Genomic DNA, 19,384 nt, shown 5'->3' with positions numbered 1-19,384 from the left:
TCCTGGAGACCTTGGGGCACCTCCCATGTTCAGCAGCCTCCTGGGCGATACAGCATTGACACTTTGCAGGGAGACCTTTAAAACCGGCAGTCACAGAGCGCGGCTCAGAGGAGGCCGTGTGGGGTTCCCGAATCATCTTCTTGTGGTGTTAACACTCAGCCTGGAGGGCCCAGCTGACGGTCAAGGGCAGGCCTGGGAGGCTGCGCCTCTTGGGGAAGCCCAGACTCCCTCTGTGTCTGCCCGCCCCGCCACCCCACGTCTCGCAGCTTCCTTGGTGGGGTTTCGGTGGGCTCAGCCTGGGGTGTCTGCCAGCTTTGCCCCTGCATGACTTGCTGACAGCCCCTGGGGCCCCCCACCCCAGGGTACCCCCGCAGGATACCCCCCTAGGGTACCCCCCCAGGATACCCCCCAGGATATCTCCCAGGATACCCCCCAGGATACCTCCCCAGGGTACCCCCCAGGGTACTCCCCCAGGATATCCCCCAGGATACCTGCCCAGGGTACCCCCCCCAGGATACCCCCTGCAGGATACCCCCCCAGGATACCCCCCAGGGTGCCCCCCCAGGTGGCCCCCCCCAGGATACCCACCCCCCGGCCCGCAAACCCCTACTCTGGTCGTGTTCACACCGCTGATGTTGCACGGATCCCATCGTGCTGTGATGTTGGGTTTTAACACCTTTACGGGGATGCTGGCCTCAGAGTCGTGAGCGGAGGGCCCGACACACACCCTCACACCCAGCGGGTGGCTGCACAGGCCCCCCGCCCCAGCCTCCGGCTCTTCTTGGGAGCAGGGAGTCGTGGAGACAGCTCTGCCTTCGCATGAGGTTAGGGCAGGACTCACTCCATCTGTGTCCTCTAGGTCATAAAAGGAAATTTTCAAGTTTGGTTGAAAAATACAGGCGACAGCCTAAAACGGACAAGCCCGTTGCAAAGGTTCACCGTTACTACCACATCGAGTACTCCCTCCTGCCGGACGATGGGGAGCCTAAGAAAGCCGATGTGCTGCTGTTTCCAACCGTGGCCAAAGTGTTCCTGGACTCGGGAGTCAAGGTGAGCATGTGTGTGTGTGTGTCTCCGTGTGTCTCTGTGTGTGTATGTCTGTGTGTTTGTCTCTGTGTGTCTCCGTGTGTGTCTGTGTGTGTGCGTCTCCGTGTGTGTGTCTGTGTGTGTGTGTGGCCTTGCATGTAGTCCGATAACTACAAGAAACAGCAGGAGCCACAAAGAATGCTGGCTTCCCCTGGAACTTGCTGGAAATTCAAGACCTTGGGCCCCACCCCAGATCTACTGAATGCCAGTGTGCATGACCCTAATAGTAGCGACCCAAGGATTGTCTGTGCAGGTATTTTCAACCTAAGAATTTCTTTGGTGTTTGCAGAGTTCCGGCAGCTCTTGCAGCTCTTGCTGTTTCTTCGTGTGTGTGTGCGTGAGTACGGGTGTCTGCTCCTGCGCGCGGGCACACTGCGCTAGGGCGGGCTCGGGGCAGGATGGAGAGCCCCTGGGAAGGACATCTCTGCAGGAATTGCTTTTACTTTTATTTTTCCGAGGAACCCAGAGGCGCGCGGGCCCCTGTTGCTGGCACCCATTTCCCGATTCCCGACGAGAGCTGGGAGCCGGGAGAGGTCGGGACACACAGATAGACGGGCGGAGGGCCGGGCCCGGCTCGCCGCGCCAGCGGTCAGATCTTGGCCCCTGAGAGTCTCCTGTCCTTTCACACAGACCATCAGGCCGTGGCAAGAAGGGGACAGGGTCTGGGTGTCGTGGATCCAAGCTTTCAACATCAATGTGACCAAGGAGTTACTGAAGAAAATAAATTTTCACAAAATCACCTTGAAGGTCTGGGACACCAAGGAAAAGGTTTCGAAAAGAGTCAAGTATTATCGGCTAAAGCCTTCTGGGTTTATGGAAGATATGGGATCTTTCGGTAAGTCAGGTGTCTGGGTTTGACTTGAAATGTTCCCAGGACGTGGTGGCTTCTCACCAGTTGACAGCAGAAAGCCAGCGTCCCTTAGTTGGGCGCGTCTGGTTTTTGGGGGCCCGTGCTGGCGTCCATCAGCACAGTGACACCTCTGTCCGCTCTCAGCGTTGGCCAATGACCCTTTGAAGCCCCAGGTCGTGGCTGGCTCCTGCCGTGCCCGCCACTCTCGGCCACCGCTGCCCCCGGCCCAGCACCTGCTTGGTGACCCTGCCTGGTGTGGTTCTCCCAGGGCTCTCTACCCTCACCTGCCTCCTCCATCTGCACGCATGTTTTTCCCTGTCTCCTCTCTGCCGCCCCGCTCCCTGACCTTCCTGTATCACCCCTGAGACCCTGGCGCTTGGCAGCTCTGCGGCTTTTCACGGCTGCCCTGCGTCTTCGGGAACCAAGTCTGATGTCCGAGTCCAGTCTCGAAGGCATCGTGCCCCCGGCACCCCAAGCCTTCTTTCTCATCATCACCATCACCTGCACCCCACGTCCAGCCCTGGCCCCTGAAGACGCGAGGCTTCTCCACATTGCAGGGCCAGCCTCGAGGCAGCAGGGGCTCTTGGCCTAATTTCTTGTTCCCAGAGTGCCATCCATCCTCCAGTACCACGCCCGGTCTCACCTCTCTCTGCCGTCTTCTTTAACCTTCCCTCTCTCCCTCTGCTCTGCTGGTCCGCCCCCCACTGACAGGTGGGAGAGACCCCGAGGGGCGTCACCCTTGGTAAAGGGTGGGTTCCCTGACCACACAAGGGTGACAGAAGCGTCTGTAAGATGGGCAGGTGGTGGTGTCTTCCTTCAAGTGCAGGGTGAGCGTCCAACGCAGCACAGGCACCTGCCTAGGGACCTTGCCTGGGAGAAGCCGGTGCCGGCGGGGTGGGCGTGTCCTGGTGTTTGGAGGCGGCTCCCCCGGCGGCGGCTCCCCCGGCGGCGGCTCCCCCTGTCTTACTGCTCCGGCACTAACTGAGGGGGACACTCGCCTGGTGGATAAGCAGTGTGTTTCTGATGAGCCGAGTCAGCGATGCGGTCTCCTCCTGTGTTCTAGAGGAAGTGAAAAATTTGGTTTTAAGTCAGAGAAGATTGTCTGAACAGGGCGTTCACGCCAAAGAGGAGCAGTGCCAGGACCACACACCAGAGAAGCTCGAAAAACCGAGAAGATCCTTGAAGCCAGCGCACGGTGAGTGGAGGCGGCCTTCGTGGGCGCGCCGAGCGCGAATCCCGGCGGGAAGGCGGGGTCCCGGGTGACGCGTGCACACTGGCGTCCACCGGGGCGCCTCGTGCTCCGAGGTCGGTGTGGTTCCCCACCCACCCGGCAAATCACTGCAGTTGATTCTTTCATTTTGGTCACTTACAAAAAACCCATCTCTCAATGGAGACATTATATAGTTTTTGTTTGTTTTCTAGAATAGTCAGTAAATACAGAAAAGTATAAAACAAGCAGGGAACATAATGGATTGTTCCGTCACCAGGAACAAACACTGCAATATTTTGGTTATCTTGTTATGGCAGATTCTTTTGTTTTTGTGCTGAGATTTATGTTTTTTTAATACAGATGAGGTTATTCTGGGTCCATAATCTTCTAGGATGAGATCATTGCATCCTCACCGTCTATTTCCTTAACAACTTTCCATAAACTTGTGTGGTGGATTCAGAGTGTTTCATCGGCTAGCACCACTGTGATTTGCTTAACTGTTTGCTGTTGGTGGGAATAAAGGAAACTTGGGAGTGTTTTCAGGAGTCTCTAGTGTGAACAGTGCTGAAGTGGCCGGGTGCATAGATAACAGACTTCTGTTTTATTCTCTGTGGAGTATTACATAAGGACTTAGAGGCCTAGTCTTGCCTCCGTTTTTCCAAATAATCATAGTTATATTCATTCATTTAGTTGTGTATCATCCGCAGACATTTTGCCGAATGCTTGGGGACTGCGGCTTGGGGGCTGGCGCTGCAAACGTGTTCAGGGCCCTCGTTCTTGGTGAGCTCGTACAGGGTGGGAGGCTTGGAGACGCTGGCTCATGTGGTCGGGTTCCCTCCCAGCAGATGCGGAAACTCTTCCCGGGAACCCCGAGGACCATGAAAAGCTACTCAGGTCGGAAGAGCTTGCCACAGTCCAGTAAGGAGGGCCCCGTGCTGTTTTTGGGGGTGTGGGAAAGGGGCCTCCTCTTCTTCTTGCCCCGCAAGCCCCCCTCCCAGAGTCGCATGGAGTTTTGGTAGCTTCACTTAACCAGGAGCTCACGCAGTCGAGGTGGGGGCACAGAACCGAGAAAGGTCCTCTGAGTCCTCTGAGCCTGTGTTATGTGTCAGGCCCCTGCTTCTACGTGAAGCAGTGCATTTCATATTACCCTCAGCTTCGTCACTCTCCATCTCCATTCGGCATCACCATCTCCATTTTCTCCATAAAGGGACTTCGTGGCTAAGTGGTTGGCACAAAGTTATAAAACTAGAATCCTTGGGAGGCTTGGGGCGTTGGTAAAGCCAGGATCCCAACCCATACCATTGGACAGCTGAGTCCACTGTGTCTCCTGTTCGGAGGGCAGTTGCTCTCGGGCCTCCTGGAGCCTGAGGGGGAAACCAGAGAAGGGGACTTCTCAGACGCTGTGGGGCCCAGGGGGAGAAGGGAGATCCACCTCGTGACTTGGGGGGATGGCATGGGAAGGACCAAGAGAACTGTCATTAAACAAAAGGTTGTATTGAAGTCCAGGAGATTTACAACATGGCATCAGTTTGTTCTGTTCAGCACAGTGACTCAGAACACATCGTTTGAAAATGTTGGTTAAAAGGTTTTTTTTGCAGGAATTTATAGATTTATTTGGAGAGAATTGACATTTTTACGTTATGAAGTTCCCCCATCCATGATCATGGTATATCTTTTCACCTAATTCTGTTCCTCCTTTATGGCTTTTAATAGGGTTACTTTTTTTTTTTTTTTCCCCCTGTAGATGTTGTGGGTAATTCCTGTAAGTGAATTCCTAGATATTTTAGAGTTTTCAGTTGATTTTACTTTAATCAATAATATATTTTTAATCATTATAATTGATAGTGCAAGGTTGTCTGCAGAGTAGCAGCCTCATCATTAGTGGGACTTTGTTAGGGGTGAGAGTCTCAGGGCCACCCAAGGCTTGCTGACCTACAATCTGCATTTTATTCAGTGACATTCCCTGGTGACTCAAATGCATGTTGGAATTTTAAGAGGCAGTACTTTAAAGGAGGGCAGTGTCATCTTTTTGAGAATCTACTCACGTTCAATCCAGTAAATAGATTCTCAGCTCCAATCCCTAGTTTGTCTCACTTTCCTGTATTTTTCTCTTTGTGCATTTTCTAGATGGGGTGATTCCAAACCGGTTACTTCTTTGGGAGGGGCAACCACAACAGAGGCGAAGGAGCTAATTGAGAAGCCATCATTTAGCAGCTTGACAAACCTGTTAGAGAAGCAGAAATTTCAGAGTAAGTCAGGGTGGGATTTTGGAACTTTGTAGTGTGACTGGACCTGAAAGAGAATTATAAAATGTTTCAGATTCAGAATTCTTTGATAAGGTTCCCATGTTAATCAAAAGTGAGAAATACTCGGTGCAGCTTTTGACTGGCCCAGCCTGTCTCGCCGCTGAGCCGTCCACTGTCCTTTACTGCCGGCATTTCTGGGCTCCTGTCCATTGTGTTGTGTGTATGTGCTCAGTGGCTCAGTCGTGTCCGGTTCTGCGACCCCAGGTACTGCAGCCCGCCAGGCTCCTCTGTCCATGGGATCCTCCAGGCAACAATACTGGAGTGGCTGGCCATGCCCTCCTCCAGGGGATCTTCCCGACCCAGGGATGAAGTCCAGCTCTCCCACATTGCAAGCAGATTCTTAACCATCTCAGTCATCAGGGAATGGGGGACATGAAAATCTGTAATACTGACCAGAGACGTCCAGAAAATTAATTACACCTCCGTGTGATCAATGCTGTGTAGGGTAGATATGTGGGCTGTGGCGTGTGTGGAGAGACCCTTTGGAAGCTGAGAAGGTGCGTGCTTCTTAGGGTGGAACCAGGGAAACTGCATCCCAGGTCCCAGGAGCCACTCTTGGAAGCATGTATCTGAGAGTCAGGCTCCCAGCAAGGATCCTCGGATCCCTGAGTCTACCTCCTCCTCCTTGGCTTAGATTTCCGCACCAGGTTTTCAGCAAACTGCTGAGTCTCCAGGGTCCTACAGCGAGCACACAGGACACTTGCCCCCTGTTCCCATCCGCTCAGCTGTAACTGCAGCAGAGCATCCCCTTAACCCATCCCTGGCTCGGGAAGATCCCTGGCGGACGGAATGGCAACCCACTCCACTGTTCTTGCCTGGAGAATCTCCACGGACAGAAGATCCTGGGGGCCACAGTTCATGGGGTCACAAAGAGTCAGACATGCCAGGGAAGCCCTGAACCTGCCTCTTTTCCTGTGATGTATGTATGTCAACACATGCTATTTCAAATCCTAAAAGATGATGCTGTTAAAGTGCTGCACTCAATATGTCAGCAAATGTGGAAAACTCAGCAGTGGCCACAGGATGGGAAAAGGTCAGTTTTCATTCCAATCCCAAAGAAAGGCAATGCCAAAGAATGCTCGAACTACCGCACAGTTGCACTCATCTCACACGCTAGTAAAGTAATGCTCAAAATTCTCCAAGCCAGACTTCAAGAGTAAATGAACCATGAACTTCCAGATGCTCAAACTGGATTTAGAAAAGACAAAGGAACCAGATATAAAATTGCCAACATCCATTGGATCATCGAAAAAGCAAGAGAGTTCCAGAAAAACATCTACTGCTTTATTGATTTCACCAAAGCCTTTGACTGTGTGGATCACAACAAACTGTAGAAAATTCTTGAAGAGATGGGAATACCAGACCACCTCTCCTGTCTTCTGAGAAATCTGTATGCAGGTCAAGAAGCAACAGTTAGAACTGGACATGGAACAACAAACTGGTTCCAAATCGGGAAAGGAGTTCGTCAAGGCTGTATACTGTCACTGCTTATTTAACTTCTGTGCAGAGTATATCATGTGAAATGCCAGGATGGATGAAGCACAAGCTGGAATCATGATTGCTGGGAGAAATATCAATAACCTCAGATACGCAGATGATGCAACCCTTATGGCAGAAAGTGAAGAAAAACTCAAGAGCCTCTTGATGAAAGTGAAAGAGGAGGGTGAAAAAGTTGGCTTAAAGCTCAACATTCAGAAAACGAAGATCATGGCATCTGGTCCCATCACTTCATGGGTCAGTTCAGTTCAGTCGCTCAGTCGTGTCCGACTCTTTGAGACCCCATGAATTGCAGCACACCAGGCCTCCCTGTCCATCACCAACTCCCGGAGTTCACTCAGACTCATGTCCATCGAGTCCGTGATGCCATCCAGCCATCTCATCCTCTGTCGTCCCCTTCTCCTCCTGCCCCCAATCCCTCCCAGCATCAGAGTCTTTTCCAATGAGTCAACTCTTCACATGAGGTGGCCAAAGTACTGGAGTTTCAGCTTTAGCATTATTCCTTCCAAAGAACACCCAGGACTGATCTCCTTTAGAATGGAATGGTTGGATCTTCTTGCAGTCCAAGGGACTCTCCAGAGTCTTCTCCAACACCACAGTTCAAAAGCATCAATTCTTTGGCGCTCAGCTTTCTTTATGATCCAACTTTCACATCCATACATGACCACTGGAAAAACCATAGCCTTGACTAGATGGACCTTTGTTGGCAAAGTAATGTCTCTGCTTTTGAATATGCTATCTAGGTTGGTCATAACTTTCCTTCCAAGGAGTAAGCGTCTTTTAATTTCATGGCTGCAGTCACCATCTGCAGTGATTTTGGAGCCCAGAAAAATAAAGTCTGACACTGTTTCCACTGTTTCCCCATCTATTTCCCATGAAGTGATGGGACCGGATGCCATGATCTTCGTTTTCTGAATGTTGACCTTTAAGGCAACTTTTTCACTCTCCACTTTCACTTTCATCAAGAGGCTTTTTAGTTCCTCTTCACTTTCTGCCATAAGGGTGGTGTCATCTACATATCTGAGGTGATTGATATTTCTCCCTGCAATTTTGATTCCAGCTTGTGCTTCTTCCAGCCCAGGGTTTCTCATGATGTACTCTGCATATAAGTTAAATAAGCAGGGTGACAATATACAGCCTTGATATACTCCTTTTCCTATTTGGAACCAGTCTGTTGTTCCATGTCCAGTTCTAACTGTTGCTTTCTGACCTGCATATAGATTTCTCAAGAGGCAGGTCAGGTGGTCTGGTATTCCCATTTCTTTCAGAATTTTCCACAGTTTATTGTGATCCACACAGTCAGAGGCTTTGGCATAGTCAATAAAGAAGAAATAGATATTTTTCTGGAACTCTCTTGCTTTTTCAGTGATCCAGCGGATCATCCATCTAATCACATGGACCACAGCCTTGTCTAACTCAATGAAACTAAGCCATGCCGTGTGGGGCCACCCAAGACGGGCGGGTCATGTTGGAGAGGTCTGACAGAATGTGGTCCACTGGAGAAGGGAATGGCAAACCACTTCAGTATTCTTGCGTTGAGAACCCCATGAACAGTTCATGGGTAGATGGTGAAACAATGGAAACAGTGAGAGACTGTATTTCCCTGGGCTCCAAAATCACTGCAGATGGTGACTGCAGCCGTGAAATTAAAAGACACTTGCTCCTTGGAAGAAAAGCTATGACCAACCTAGGCAGCTTATTAAAAAGCAGAGACATTACTTTGCCAACAAAGGTCCGTCTAGTCAAAGCTATATTTTTTCCAGTGGTCATGTATGGATGTGAGAGTTGGATCATAAAGAAAGCTGAGCTCCAAAGAATTGATGCTTTTGAACTGTGGTGTTGGAGAAGACTCTTGAGAGTCCCTTGGACTGCAAGGAGATCCAACCAGTCCATCCTAAAGAAAATCAGTCCTGAATATTCATTGGAAGGACTGATGCTGAAGCTTAAACTCCAATCCTTTGGCCACCTGATGCAAAGAACTGACTCACTGGAAAAGACCCTGATGCTCGGAAAGATTGAAGGCAGGAGAAAAAGGGGACGACAGAGGATGGGGTGGTTGGATGGCATCACCAACTCGATGGACGTGAGTTTTAGTAGGCTCTGGGAGTTGGTGATGGACAGGGAGTCCTGGCATGCTGCAGTCCATGGGGTTGCAAAGAGTCAGACACAACTGAGGAACTAAACTGACTGACTGATGCCAGTCTGGCCTCTTTGCCGCTCCTGGCCTCGCTGCGAGCCATCTGGTGGTCACCACTTTCGTATTGCTGCCAGCGGCGGTGACCGCCCTTGCTGGGGCTCCAGCACACGCAGGAGGCTCTGGGCGCCCGCCCTGTGGGTTCCCGGGTGTAGGACAGGCTCGCTGGTCCGTCGGGAGATGCTGCTGGCGTAGTCTTGGTTGTACCTCCTTGCCCTCCTGATGGCAGCATGGAGAATTGCCACTTCTCCTCTGCGTCACCCTCACTTGGCAGGTCAGGGCCCAGTTCCTGATCCGCGGGGTCGGGAGCGTCTGGGAGTCCTCGCCCTATCCGTGTGTCTTCATTTATGCTCTTCTGTTGCGTTGAAATGATTTTTCCTATTGATCCCAATCCTTACTTTTTAGGGTCTTTTGAATGATCCTGCGTAGTTCATGCACTGGAAGCGCCACAGGCTGGGCTGTGTCTCCCCGTTTCCCACACGGGGGCTATCTTGTCACGCGCAGCAGGCGTTCACCTGTTCTTCCCCAGTTGGTACCCGGGGGAACAGTCTAGAAACCTGTGCTTATCCAGACGGCAGTCTAGTCTCCCGTGTATCCTTCTAATCGTTGTGAAGTTTTTCCTTTCCACCTTCAGTCTGCAACTCATTCTGCACATGGCATGAGGTGCCGGGTGGTTTAATTTGCCTCCACATGGACAGTCAGTGTCCTTAGTCACCCGCTGATTGGAAGCGCGCCCTCGGGCCCCTGTCGCGCCCCACTCTGTGTGCCTGTTCCTGGGCGTTTGCCCAGCGTGGTCGGTCCCGTCGGTCTTTCCGCCACAGAACCAGTAGCTTGCAGTTTTAGTCGCCCGGCACCTGAGTCCTGTCATCTGAGCTGGGTTCTTGGCTGAGCCTCTCATGGACATTTCCCTCCTCTCTTTGACAGACAGGGGGATTGAGGCTCAGATTGGTCACGGCGTTTGCCCATAGGAGGCAAGGAGCTGGTTCTGGAACTGTGATGGCTCAGCCCCAGGGCCCAGCCGTCAGCCCTGCGCCGCGGTTGAGGGCCAACGTGGAGGAGGACTTGGGTGTTTTCCCTGGCTGGTGTCGGCACGGCAGGCTCTGCGCAGCGGTGGGTGGGGGGACCAGGACACCCCCTCATTTCCTCCTGCTTTCCACAGGTGGACTCCGCTGGGGTGGGGCAGGAGCCTCTGACTCCAGGGAGCCCTCCCTGACGCTCTTCCCTTCCTCTGATCTCACAGCTAAGCGGAAAGAGTCAGATGGCAGGAGGAAGGCGCAGAGGAGGAGGAGGACATCTCACTGGGAGGACGGCATGGATATGCGGCTGGCGGGCCCCGCAAAGCATGGCAGCTTTTCCATCCAGCTGGAGGTCCTGCCTCTCCTGGCAGGTAGGCGCCCGGAGTCCCGGCAGGTGGGCTATGACGGGATGCCGCGGGGACCGCGCCCCCACCCAGCACCACCTCCACACACCGGGGGTGAGCAGCCTCACTGTTGAGGGCGGGACACGGAGGCACAGAGAGGCCACACGCATCGGCCGGGATCCCACAGCAAGCAAGCGAACCCAGGATTCCAACCCAGGTCTGATGGCAAAGTCCAAGCAAACGTGAGGGTAGCAGACGGCCCGGGTTTGTTTGCTAAAGCGCTGCTTTGTGCGAATGCTGCTCCTCAGACGTCCAGTACAGGAAATGGGGACGGGTAAGCAGCGTTTACGTCCTGCCGCCGCGTCTCGGGACCGACTCTGACCCAGTGAACTGGTGGTGCTGGTGGAATAGGGCGTGGTTCTCATCGTCACTGTTTTTTCAGTGAGGAATCCGAACTCAGAGGTCAAACAGCTTCCCTGAGGACACACAGCTTAGGGGCAGAACAAGGGTTTGAGTCTTTTGCTTTGCAAGATCCATCTCAATTTATAAACTCGGTTTGATTGAAAATAAATAGGTATTCTGTCCATGGGTTTAGATGATGGAAAAAATTGGCTGATTGAGTAAAATTATCTTTGTCTTAAAAAGGTAACATGGAGGGAATCCCCCTTGTTTCAGAGAAAGGAATCCTAGACTTAGTTCACTCTGGGTTTTTTGACCATCATGGTGAACTAGCGCCGTCTTCTGGGTGATCTGAAGAAGAAGCTTAGGAAGACTCAGAGGGTCATTCTCCAGGTTCAGGAATGCTGGGAAAATTCTTGTTCCCATAGGCACTTGGGTTGATGTTGATATGTTTTGAGGAAACACTCTTAACTTTTCAGTTTGCACTTCCAGACAGATTTTTGAAGATCAATTCCACCCAAAGTGAGTTTTCAGGGACTCTTCATGCACTGCCCGAGCCCTGTCCAGAAGGACTGTGCCTCCATGCAGCCGCCCCGAGACCCCGCCTGGGGCAGCGTCCTGGGTTCACGCTGCTTCATGAACCGCTGCTGCTCCAGGCGGGTGGGCCCCGGGGACCTGCTTGGCTGGCTCCTGACTGCAGTGAGGGGAGGGGGACGCCCGACTGAAGACACGCCTGCTGGAGGGGCATGTCTGGCAGGCCAGCCGAGAGGTGCCTGAGCTCCCCTCCCCGTAAGCTCTGCCGCGATGGCCGTGACTGCAGGAGTGGCGTGCCGGCTGTGAATCTGGCTCAGCCGCTGCCCTGCAGGCTCCTGCTTTCTCTGAGCCTCAGTGTCCTCATCTGTGAAATGGGGACAGTGACTCCCTTCCCCCCAGGGGTCTAGAAAGGATCACAAAAGATGCTGTGTGTGAACGGCTCTGCGGGGAGCCCCGCACACGGCGGGATCAGACAGGCTGCTGGTGAGGAGGCTGCTCCTTTGCCAGGACGGCTGCTGACGGGGCAGCCGCACACAAGGTGCCTCCAGCAAGGGAAGCAGAGACCCCTGCCCCCAGCACCGACGCCACGGTCGTGGCCACAAACTGCAGATGGCCGTGGCTCATCAAGCTAACTGTAGGCTGCTTTTCCCATAAAATACAATAGCATGAGATTGATGCTTTTAATCTGTGGTGTGGAGAAGACTCTCAAGAGTCCCTTGGATGGCAAGGAGATCCAACCAGTCCATCCTAAAGGAAATCAGTCCTGAATATTCACTGAAGGGACTGATGCTGAAGCTGAAACTCCAATACTTTGGCCACCTGATGTGAAGAACTGGCTCACTGGAAAAGACCCTGATGCTGGGAAAGATTGAGGGCAGGAGGAGAAGGGGATGACAGAGGATGAGATGGTTGGATCGCGTCACTGACTCGATGGACATGAGTTTGAGTACGCTCCAGGAGTTGGTGATGGACAGGGAGGCCTGGCGTGCTGCAGTCCACGGGGTCGCAGAGATTTGGATGTGACTGAACGAGTGAAAAACAACACTTTCCCAAACTAGCACGATCATGTTTGGTCATCTTCAATTTCTGGTTAGGCCACAGGCATTGAGCACCTTGGTGGTGAGCGAAGGTTCTGTGTCTGGAGTGGGCCCTTCCTTTTACCGCACAGTGGAGCGACCACACGCGCCACGCAGGAGTGGTGTGGACACTGGCCCCGCTGCTCTTCGGCTGGAGTCCCCGGATGATCCCTCGACGCGGCTGACCCTGTCAAGTTCAAGTGCAGCGGCTGTCCGCGCACAGGCCTGCCGGGGGCCACTCGCTCTTGCCGTGTTCCCTCCGTGAGACAGCGGCTGTCACCTCCGGCGCGTCTGCCCCGGGGATATGTGGCGCTGTGTGAAGTGTGTTCGGTGCTCACAGGTGGCATTGGGAGGCTGTGAACGTGCCATGATGCACAGAATGGTCCCCATGACAGAGAACCACCTGTCCCCAAGCGTCAGAAGTGCTGAGGTTGAGCCGCTGCCCAGGATCCTGGCTGACACCGCCTGAAACGTCTGAATGCAGCTTTGAGTAGGTGTTTGCATTGGAGATGAATAGCAGGGAGAGATTAGAAAGCCTTCCTCAGCGTTCAGTGCAAACAATGGAATGGGAAAGACTAGAGATTTGTCAAGAAAATTAGAGATACTAAGGGAATATTTCATGCAAAGATGAGCACAATACAGAAATGGTAGGGACCTAACAGAAGCAGAAGATACTAAGAAGACGTGGCGAGAATACACAGAAGAACTGTACAAAAAAGATCTTCATGACCCAGATAACCACGATGCTATGATCACTCACCTAGAGCCAGACATCCTGGAATGAAAAGTCAAGTGGGCCTTAGGAAGCATTACTATAAACAAAAATAGTGGAGGTGATGGCATTCCAGTTGAGCAATTTCAAATCCTAAAAGATGATGCTGTGAAAGTGCTGCACTCAATATGCCAGCAAATTTGGAAAACTCAGCAGTGGCCACAGGACTGGAAAAGGTCAGTTTTCTTTCCAATCCCAAAGAAAGGCAATGCCAAAGAATGCTCAAACTACGGCACAATTGCACTCATCTCACACGCTAGTAAAGTAATGCTCAAAGTTCTCCAAGCCAGGCTTCAGCAATACGTGAACTGTGAACTTCGAGATGTTCAAGCTGGTTTTAGAAAAGGCGGGGGAACCAGAGATCAAATTGCCAACATCCGTTGGATCACTGAAAAAGCAAGAGAGTTCCAGAAAAACATCTACTTTTGCTTTCTTGATCACGCCAAAACCTTTGACTGTGTGGATCACAACAAACTGTGGAAAATTCTTCAAGAGATGGGAATACTAGACCACACGACCTGCCTCTTGAGAAATCTGTATGCAGGTCAAGAAGCAACAGTTAGAAATGGACATAGAACTACAGACTGGTTCCAAATCGGCAAAGAAGTACATCAGGACTGTATATTGTCATCCTGCTTATTTAACTTATACGCAGAGTACATCATGAGAAATGCTGAGCTGGATGAAGCACAAGCTGGAATCAAGATTGCCGGGAGAAATATCAATAACTTCAGATATGCAGATGACACCACCCTTATGGCAAAAAATGAAGAAGAACTAAAGAGCCTCTTCATGAAAGTGAAAGAGAGGGAGAAAAAGTTGGCTTAAAACTCAACAGTCAGAAAACGGAGATCATGGCATCTGGTCCCATCACTTCATGGCAAATAGATGGGGAAACAATGGAAACAGTGAGAGACTTTATTTCCTTGGGCTCCAAAATCACTGCAGATGGTGACTGCAGTCATGAAATTAAAAGATGCTTGATCCTTGGAGGAAAAGCTATGACCAACCTAGGCAGCATATTCAAAAGCAGAGACATTACTTTGCCAACAAAGGTCTGTCTAGTCAAGGCTATGGTTTTTCCAGTAGTCATGTATGGATGTGAGAGTTGGACTGTGAAGAAAGCTGAACGCCGAAGAATTGATGCTTTTGAACTGTGGTGTTGGAGAAGACTCTTGAGAGCCCCTTGGACTGCAAGGAGATCCAACCAGTCCATCCTAAATGAAATCAGTCCTGAATGTTCATTGGAAGGACTGATGCCGAAGCTGAAACTCTAATACTTTGGCCACCTGATTCGAACAACTGACTCATTGGAAAGGACCCTGATGCTGGGCAAGATTGAAGGCAGGAGGAGAAGGGGACGACAGTGGTTGGATGGCATCACTGATGCAATGGACATCTGAGTTTGAGCAAACTTCGGGAGTTGGTGATGGACAGGGAGGCCTGGCGTGCTGCGGTCCATGGAGTTGCAAAGAGTTGGACACGACTGGGCGACTGAACTGAGCTGAACTTGCATTGCTGCTGCTGCTGCTAAGTTGCGTCAGTCGTGTCCAACTCTGTGCGACCCCATAGACGGCAGCCCACCAGGCTCCCCGTCCCTGGGATTCTCCAGGCAAGAACACTGGAGTGGGTTGCCATTTCCTTCTCCAAAGCATGAAAGTGAAAAGTGAAAGTGAAGTTGCTCAGTCATGTCTGACTCTTAGCAACCCCATGGACTGCAGCCCACCAGGCTCCTCCGTCCATGGGATTTTCCAGGCAAGAGTACTGGAGTGGGGTGCCATGAACTTGCACTGGAGAGTCCTAAACTGGGCGGTCTTCTATGAAAAGGCTGACGAAGTCCTAGAACACAGGTCATAATCGGCGATGGCCTTAAGTGGTTGGTCTGTTGCAGAGAGTCACAAGGGCGCAGGGAGGGGTCCTCCAGGAGGTGCCCGTGGCCCCCACAGACATACCCAGTCTGTGCCCAGGACTTGTTCTGGAAGCAGCTGCTCTCTTTGAGTGCGAGATACTTACCAGCATCGTGAACAGAAGCAAATCAGTCTTTTTGTGCACGGACCCTGTGCTAGCAGAGCCCACGAGTCCGTCACCTTCCTGCACGTAAGGCGGCATCATCCTCTTCACCCTGAGATGGGCGGGATCTGTGCCCCTCTTGCACACGAGGATATGGAGCCTCAAAGAGCATGTGACTGCTTGTAGGTCACACGGCGACTAACAGATCTAGGGTTTGAAACTAACCAGGCCCCTCTGCTTGCAGAGCTGGGGCTTAGCTTTTTTTTTTCGCCTTCCCCAGTATCTCCTCCCACTGAGATGTATGGGCCCCTTTTAGGAGAAAAGTGTCCTCCCAGCCAGTGTGCCCTGCAGTAGGCCAGGTCCTGCGTCCTTTCTGCAGTCACACTGCTGCAAAACCGTAACGACTGAGCCCACACGCCGCAACTACCGAAAGCCGTGCGCCCAGAGCCCCTGCTCTGCGATGAGAGAAGCTGGGGCATCGCGACCAGGGAGTAGCCCCCGCTCAGCTGCAAGCAGGAAAAAACCCACGCGGCCGTGAAGACCCAGCACCCAGCCCAGCCAAAAATAAAGAAACGAGAGCATTTTTAACAAGGCACACACTTAAATCCTCTTCAGGAACCTATGAGGCCTCAGTGGAGAAAGGGGTGCAGATGTGGTGCCTGTGGGCGTTCCCCAGTTGTGACCGGTATCTCGGGTTTTCCTCCTCAAGGTCTGACTTTGTCTTCGGCGCTCTGGTTCCCCGGCCCCTCTGTCCTGGTCTCAGGGCTGTCTTTGGGAATCAGCTTGTCCTGTCTGTCTGTCCTCAGGATGGCAGTCTGTCGTGAGCCACAGCAGCGGGAGGTCGGCCAACATCTTAGATTGTTTCTTGACGCTGAAAACTGAGGTTCCCCTCATGACAGAAGAGCAGAAGCAGGATCTGAACCCCATGACCATAAAGATCAAGTGCGTTTCTTCCCTCCCGTCGCAGCCCGTGCCCATCAGGGAACTAGAGGTGAGCGCAAGCCGGGCTGGCTGGGGTCGGAGCAGCCCTTCCCGGCCTTCCGCCCCTCACCCGCCGTCCCCCGTCCCCAGGGCCCCGGTGATAAGTACCCTCGTCGGCCCTGTCTCAGCACTTAGGGTCACTCATCCAGGCCCGGAGGATGTCAGGTTCCTGGGGCCAGGAGTCCCCCAGCCTGAGGTCTCTCAGTGTGAATTCTCTGAGGCCAGGGTTGGAAGTTGGAAGTGGATTTCTCCAGAAAGTCTTCATTATTTCTTCTGGGTACCAGCAAAGCCATACCAACCCACCCAGGATTATTGTCAAATACTTTCAGCGTCGGCCTTTATTTCAGGAAACTAAACAGTGCCCTGGTAGCAGCGGTGTGTGTTCGGACCACACACTGTGCAAACGGGCAGCTTCTGATGCTGGAGTCTTAGCGCACGCAAGCTTCTCTGTCTCCGTGTGGACACAGGCCTGCACCTGCCAGGCCTCTTATACCCAGACCCCAGTTCTGTGTGGGCGCTCTGTATGCTCAGGGTGACCCGTGCCAGCGCCCCGACATGCCTGTCTGGGACACGCGGGTTCCCTGTCCTGAAGGCCTCTCCTCTCCGCCTTCTCTGTGCCTGGCCCCTGGACGTGAGGAGGCATGGGGCCTGTCCGCGTGGCACTGGCCATCCCGGGGGATGGTGGGGGGACCTCGGGGCTCGCTGAGCCCTCCCAGCCGCCAGGTCGGGGCCCTGCACATGGCCCTGGGTCCTCGCAGTGGCCTGAAGAGCGGGCTCCGTCCTTGAGGCTTGTGGATGATGAACTGAAGACCACAGGGGCTGTCGGTTATGGGGGGTGGGGGGCGATGAGCCTGGTGCTGGGATCTGAACCACTGGGCGGGGGCTGCCTGGAGGGCAGGGGGATGGGGACAGGGGTGACCCCGGCGCCACCGTCCGCAGCGGCGCTGGGATCTGAGCCGCTGGGCGGGGGCCGCCTGGAGGGCGGGGGATGGGGACAGGGGTGACCCCGGCGCCACCGTCCGCAGCGGCGCTGGGATCTGAGCCGCTGGGCGGGGGCTGCCTGGAGGGCGGGGGATGGGGACGAGTGACCCCGGCGCCGCCGTCCGCAGCGGCTCTGCAGCCCCGTGTACTGCAGGTACCAGTTCCCCGGGGCCCCGGTACACCGCACGGAGGGCCGGCCGCACGGGAGCCACGTGTACTTCCAGGACGCCAACGTCATCTTCCTGGGGGCCATGCACCCCAGCGACCTGAGGGAGTACCTGGAGGGGCCCCCCATGGTGGTGGAAGTGCACGACCGGGACTGCAAGCCCGAGAGCTATTCCCGCAAGCCCACCCTGTTTGGGGAGGACCCCCTGGACGCGTACCTCAACCTCCAGGCCCTCATCTCCCCCAGAGACACGGAGAGCAACCCCTTTGAGACCCAGGAGAAGATGTGGGACCCGCATGGCGTGGCGCAGGTCAGCTTTGCCGACCTCCTCCTCGGCCACAAGTACCTGAACCTGGCCGCCCCCGTGCACAGCTGCGAGCCCTGGGCCGCCCCCCTGGGCCACGGCCGCAGGAGCAGGCACGCGGCTGGGCCCCGGGGCCCCAGGGATGGCGTGCCGCACGGCCTGATGCCCCCGGGGGACTACCTGGAGGCCAGCTGCCTGCTGAAGCTGCGTGTGGATGTGGCGGTGCCGCTGCGTGGCGGGCTGGGCGGCGCCGACCCCGCACTCTCCCGGTTCGGCCGTGTGGTCTTCGTGTTCGAGTCCAGGCAGCTCTCCCTGCTGCACAGCCTCCTGCAGGACGTCACCATGATCAACGCCAGGGCCCTGGCCCTGGACTCCTACCCATTGGAGGACATCCAGCAGATCCTGTCCACCTTCAAGATCCGGGTGAAGACCCAGGAGCAGCCCGACCTGGACGTGCTCACCGGCGTCCACCTGCTGGACGGGAAGGTCCACTTCCTCATCCTGGAGGGCCTGGCCGACCACGGCCTCCAGCGGCTGTGGGCCCGTCACCAGAGCCGGTACGTGGCCGCCTGTCAGGCTGGTGGAGGGTGCTTTCGATGCCAAGCTCAGGTTCAGTGTCGCCGCTGGTGGAAGGCGTCCGTTGATTCAGGGTCGTGTGTATGTGTGTGTGAGGCTCAGCCGCATCTGAGTCTTTGTGACCCCATGGACTGTAGCCCACTAGGCTCCTCTGTGGCATTCTGTAGGCAAGAATACTGGAGTGGGTTGCCATTCCCTTCTCCGGGGGATCTTCCCCACTCAGGGATCAAACCCACACCTCTCAAGTCTCCTGCACTGGCAGGTGGGCTCCTCACCACTGAGCCACCGGGGAGTGATGGAGCCTTGACGCTTTAACTAGACTGCAGCTGTCTCTTCTTATTCAGCTTTCACCACAACAGTCTTTTGGTGGTTCATTTCGGTTTTCAGATCCAAATTTCACGTAAGTGAAAGCATGGCATGTGCGTCTTTGTCTGACTCACATCACGAAGCACAAGATGGGCCCGTCCGTCTGGGAGCACGTGGCCGAATCTCGTCCTCTTTCGTGGCTGTGTAATACTCTGGCGTATCTATAGGTCACACCTTTATCCTTTCATCTGTTGACGGGCACTTACAACAGCCACACCTGGGCTGCTGTGAATTGGGGTGCATATATATTTTGAAAGTATCGTTTTCATTTTCTTTGGCTAAATATCCAGGAGTGGAATTGCTGGATCATCTCAGAGTTGGAGCCTCCATGCTGTCTTCCTCAGCGGTCAGCACGCCCAGGTTCCCCTTTTCCGCATCCTCGCCGACGCTTTGCTTCTCGTCTTTGTGATGATAGCCGTTCTGATGGGCGTGAGGGGCTACCTTGTGGTTTTGAGTTACATCTTCCTAATAACTAATAATATTGAACGTATTTTCCTGTGCCTGGTGGCCACGTGTGTATCTTCTTTGGAAAAATGCCTCTTCAGGTGCTGTGTCCATTTTTTAATTGGGTTGTCTGGTTTTCTGACGGGGAGTTGCATGGTTCTTCATATATTGGATTAATATTGGATATAACACTGGATATTAACCCCTCATCAGATACATACTTTGCAAGCGTTCTCCCCCATCAGTAGGTTGCCTTTATGTTTTGTTGCTGG

At 53.6% G+C, this 19,384-nt stretch overlaps 1 protein-coding gene across 6 annotated transcripts in view; it reads left to right on the top strand.

Moving 5' to 3' along the window:
• Positions 1-19,384, top strand: part of CFAP92 (cilia and flagella associated protein 92 (putative)) — a 37,297-nt gene that overhangs the window by 6,290 nt on the left and 11,623 nt on the right. For 5 of the 6 annotated variants that reach the window (XM_044934269.2, XM_025272442.3, XM_044934270.2 and 2 more), the window contains 9 exons: positions 860-1,050; positions 1,376-1,423; positions 1,717-1,921; positions 3,000-3,131; positions 3,992-4,064; positions 5,274-5,395; positions 10,384-10,530; positions 16,101-16,285; positions 17,385-18,283. In XM_044934269.2, coding sequence (XP_044790204.2) covers positions 860-1,050; positions 1,376-1,423; positions 1,717-1,921; positions 3,000-3,131; positions 3,992-4,064; positions 5,274-5,395; positions 10,384-10,530; positions 16,101-16,285; positions 17,385-18,283 — 2,002 coding nt within the window. The remainder of the gene's footprint in view (positions 1-859; positions 1,051-1,375; positions 1,424-1,716; positions 1,922-2,999; positions 3,132-3,991; positions 4,065-5,273; positions 5,396-10,383; positions 10,531-16,100; positions 16,286-17,384; positions 18,284-19,384) is intronic. The other variant, XM_044934268.2, reaches the window with a different exon arrangement.

This window comes from Bubalus bubalis, chromosome 21, assembly GCF_019923935.1.
Source record: "Bubalus bubalis isolate 160015118507 breed Murrah chromosome 21, NDDB_SH_1, whole genome shotgun sequence".
In the NCBI taxonomy this organism is placed as follows: Eukaryota; Metazoa; Chordata; class Mammalia; order Artiodactyla; family Bovidae; genus Bubalus; species Bubalus bubalis.
The sequence above is the reverse complement of the archived record's forward strand: the minus strand, read 5'-3'. Positions and strand labels throughout refer to the sequence as shown.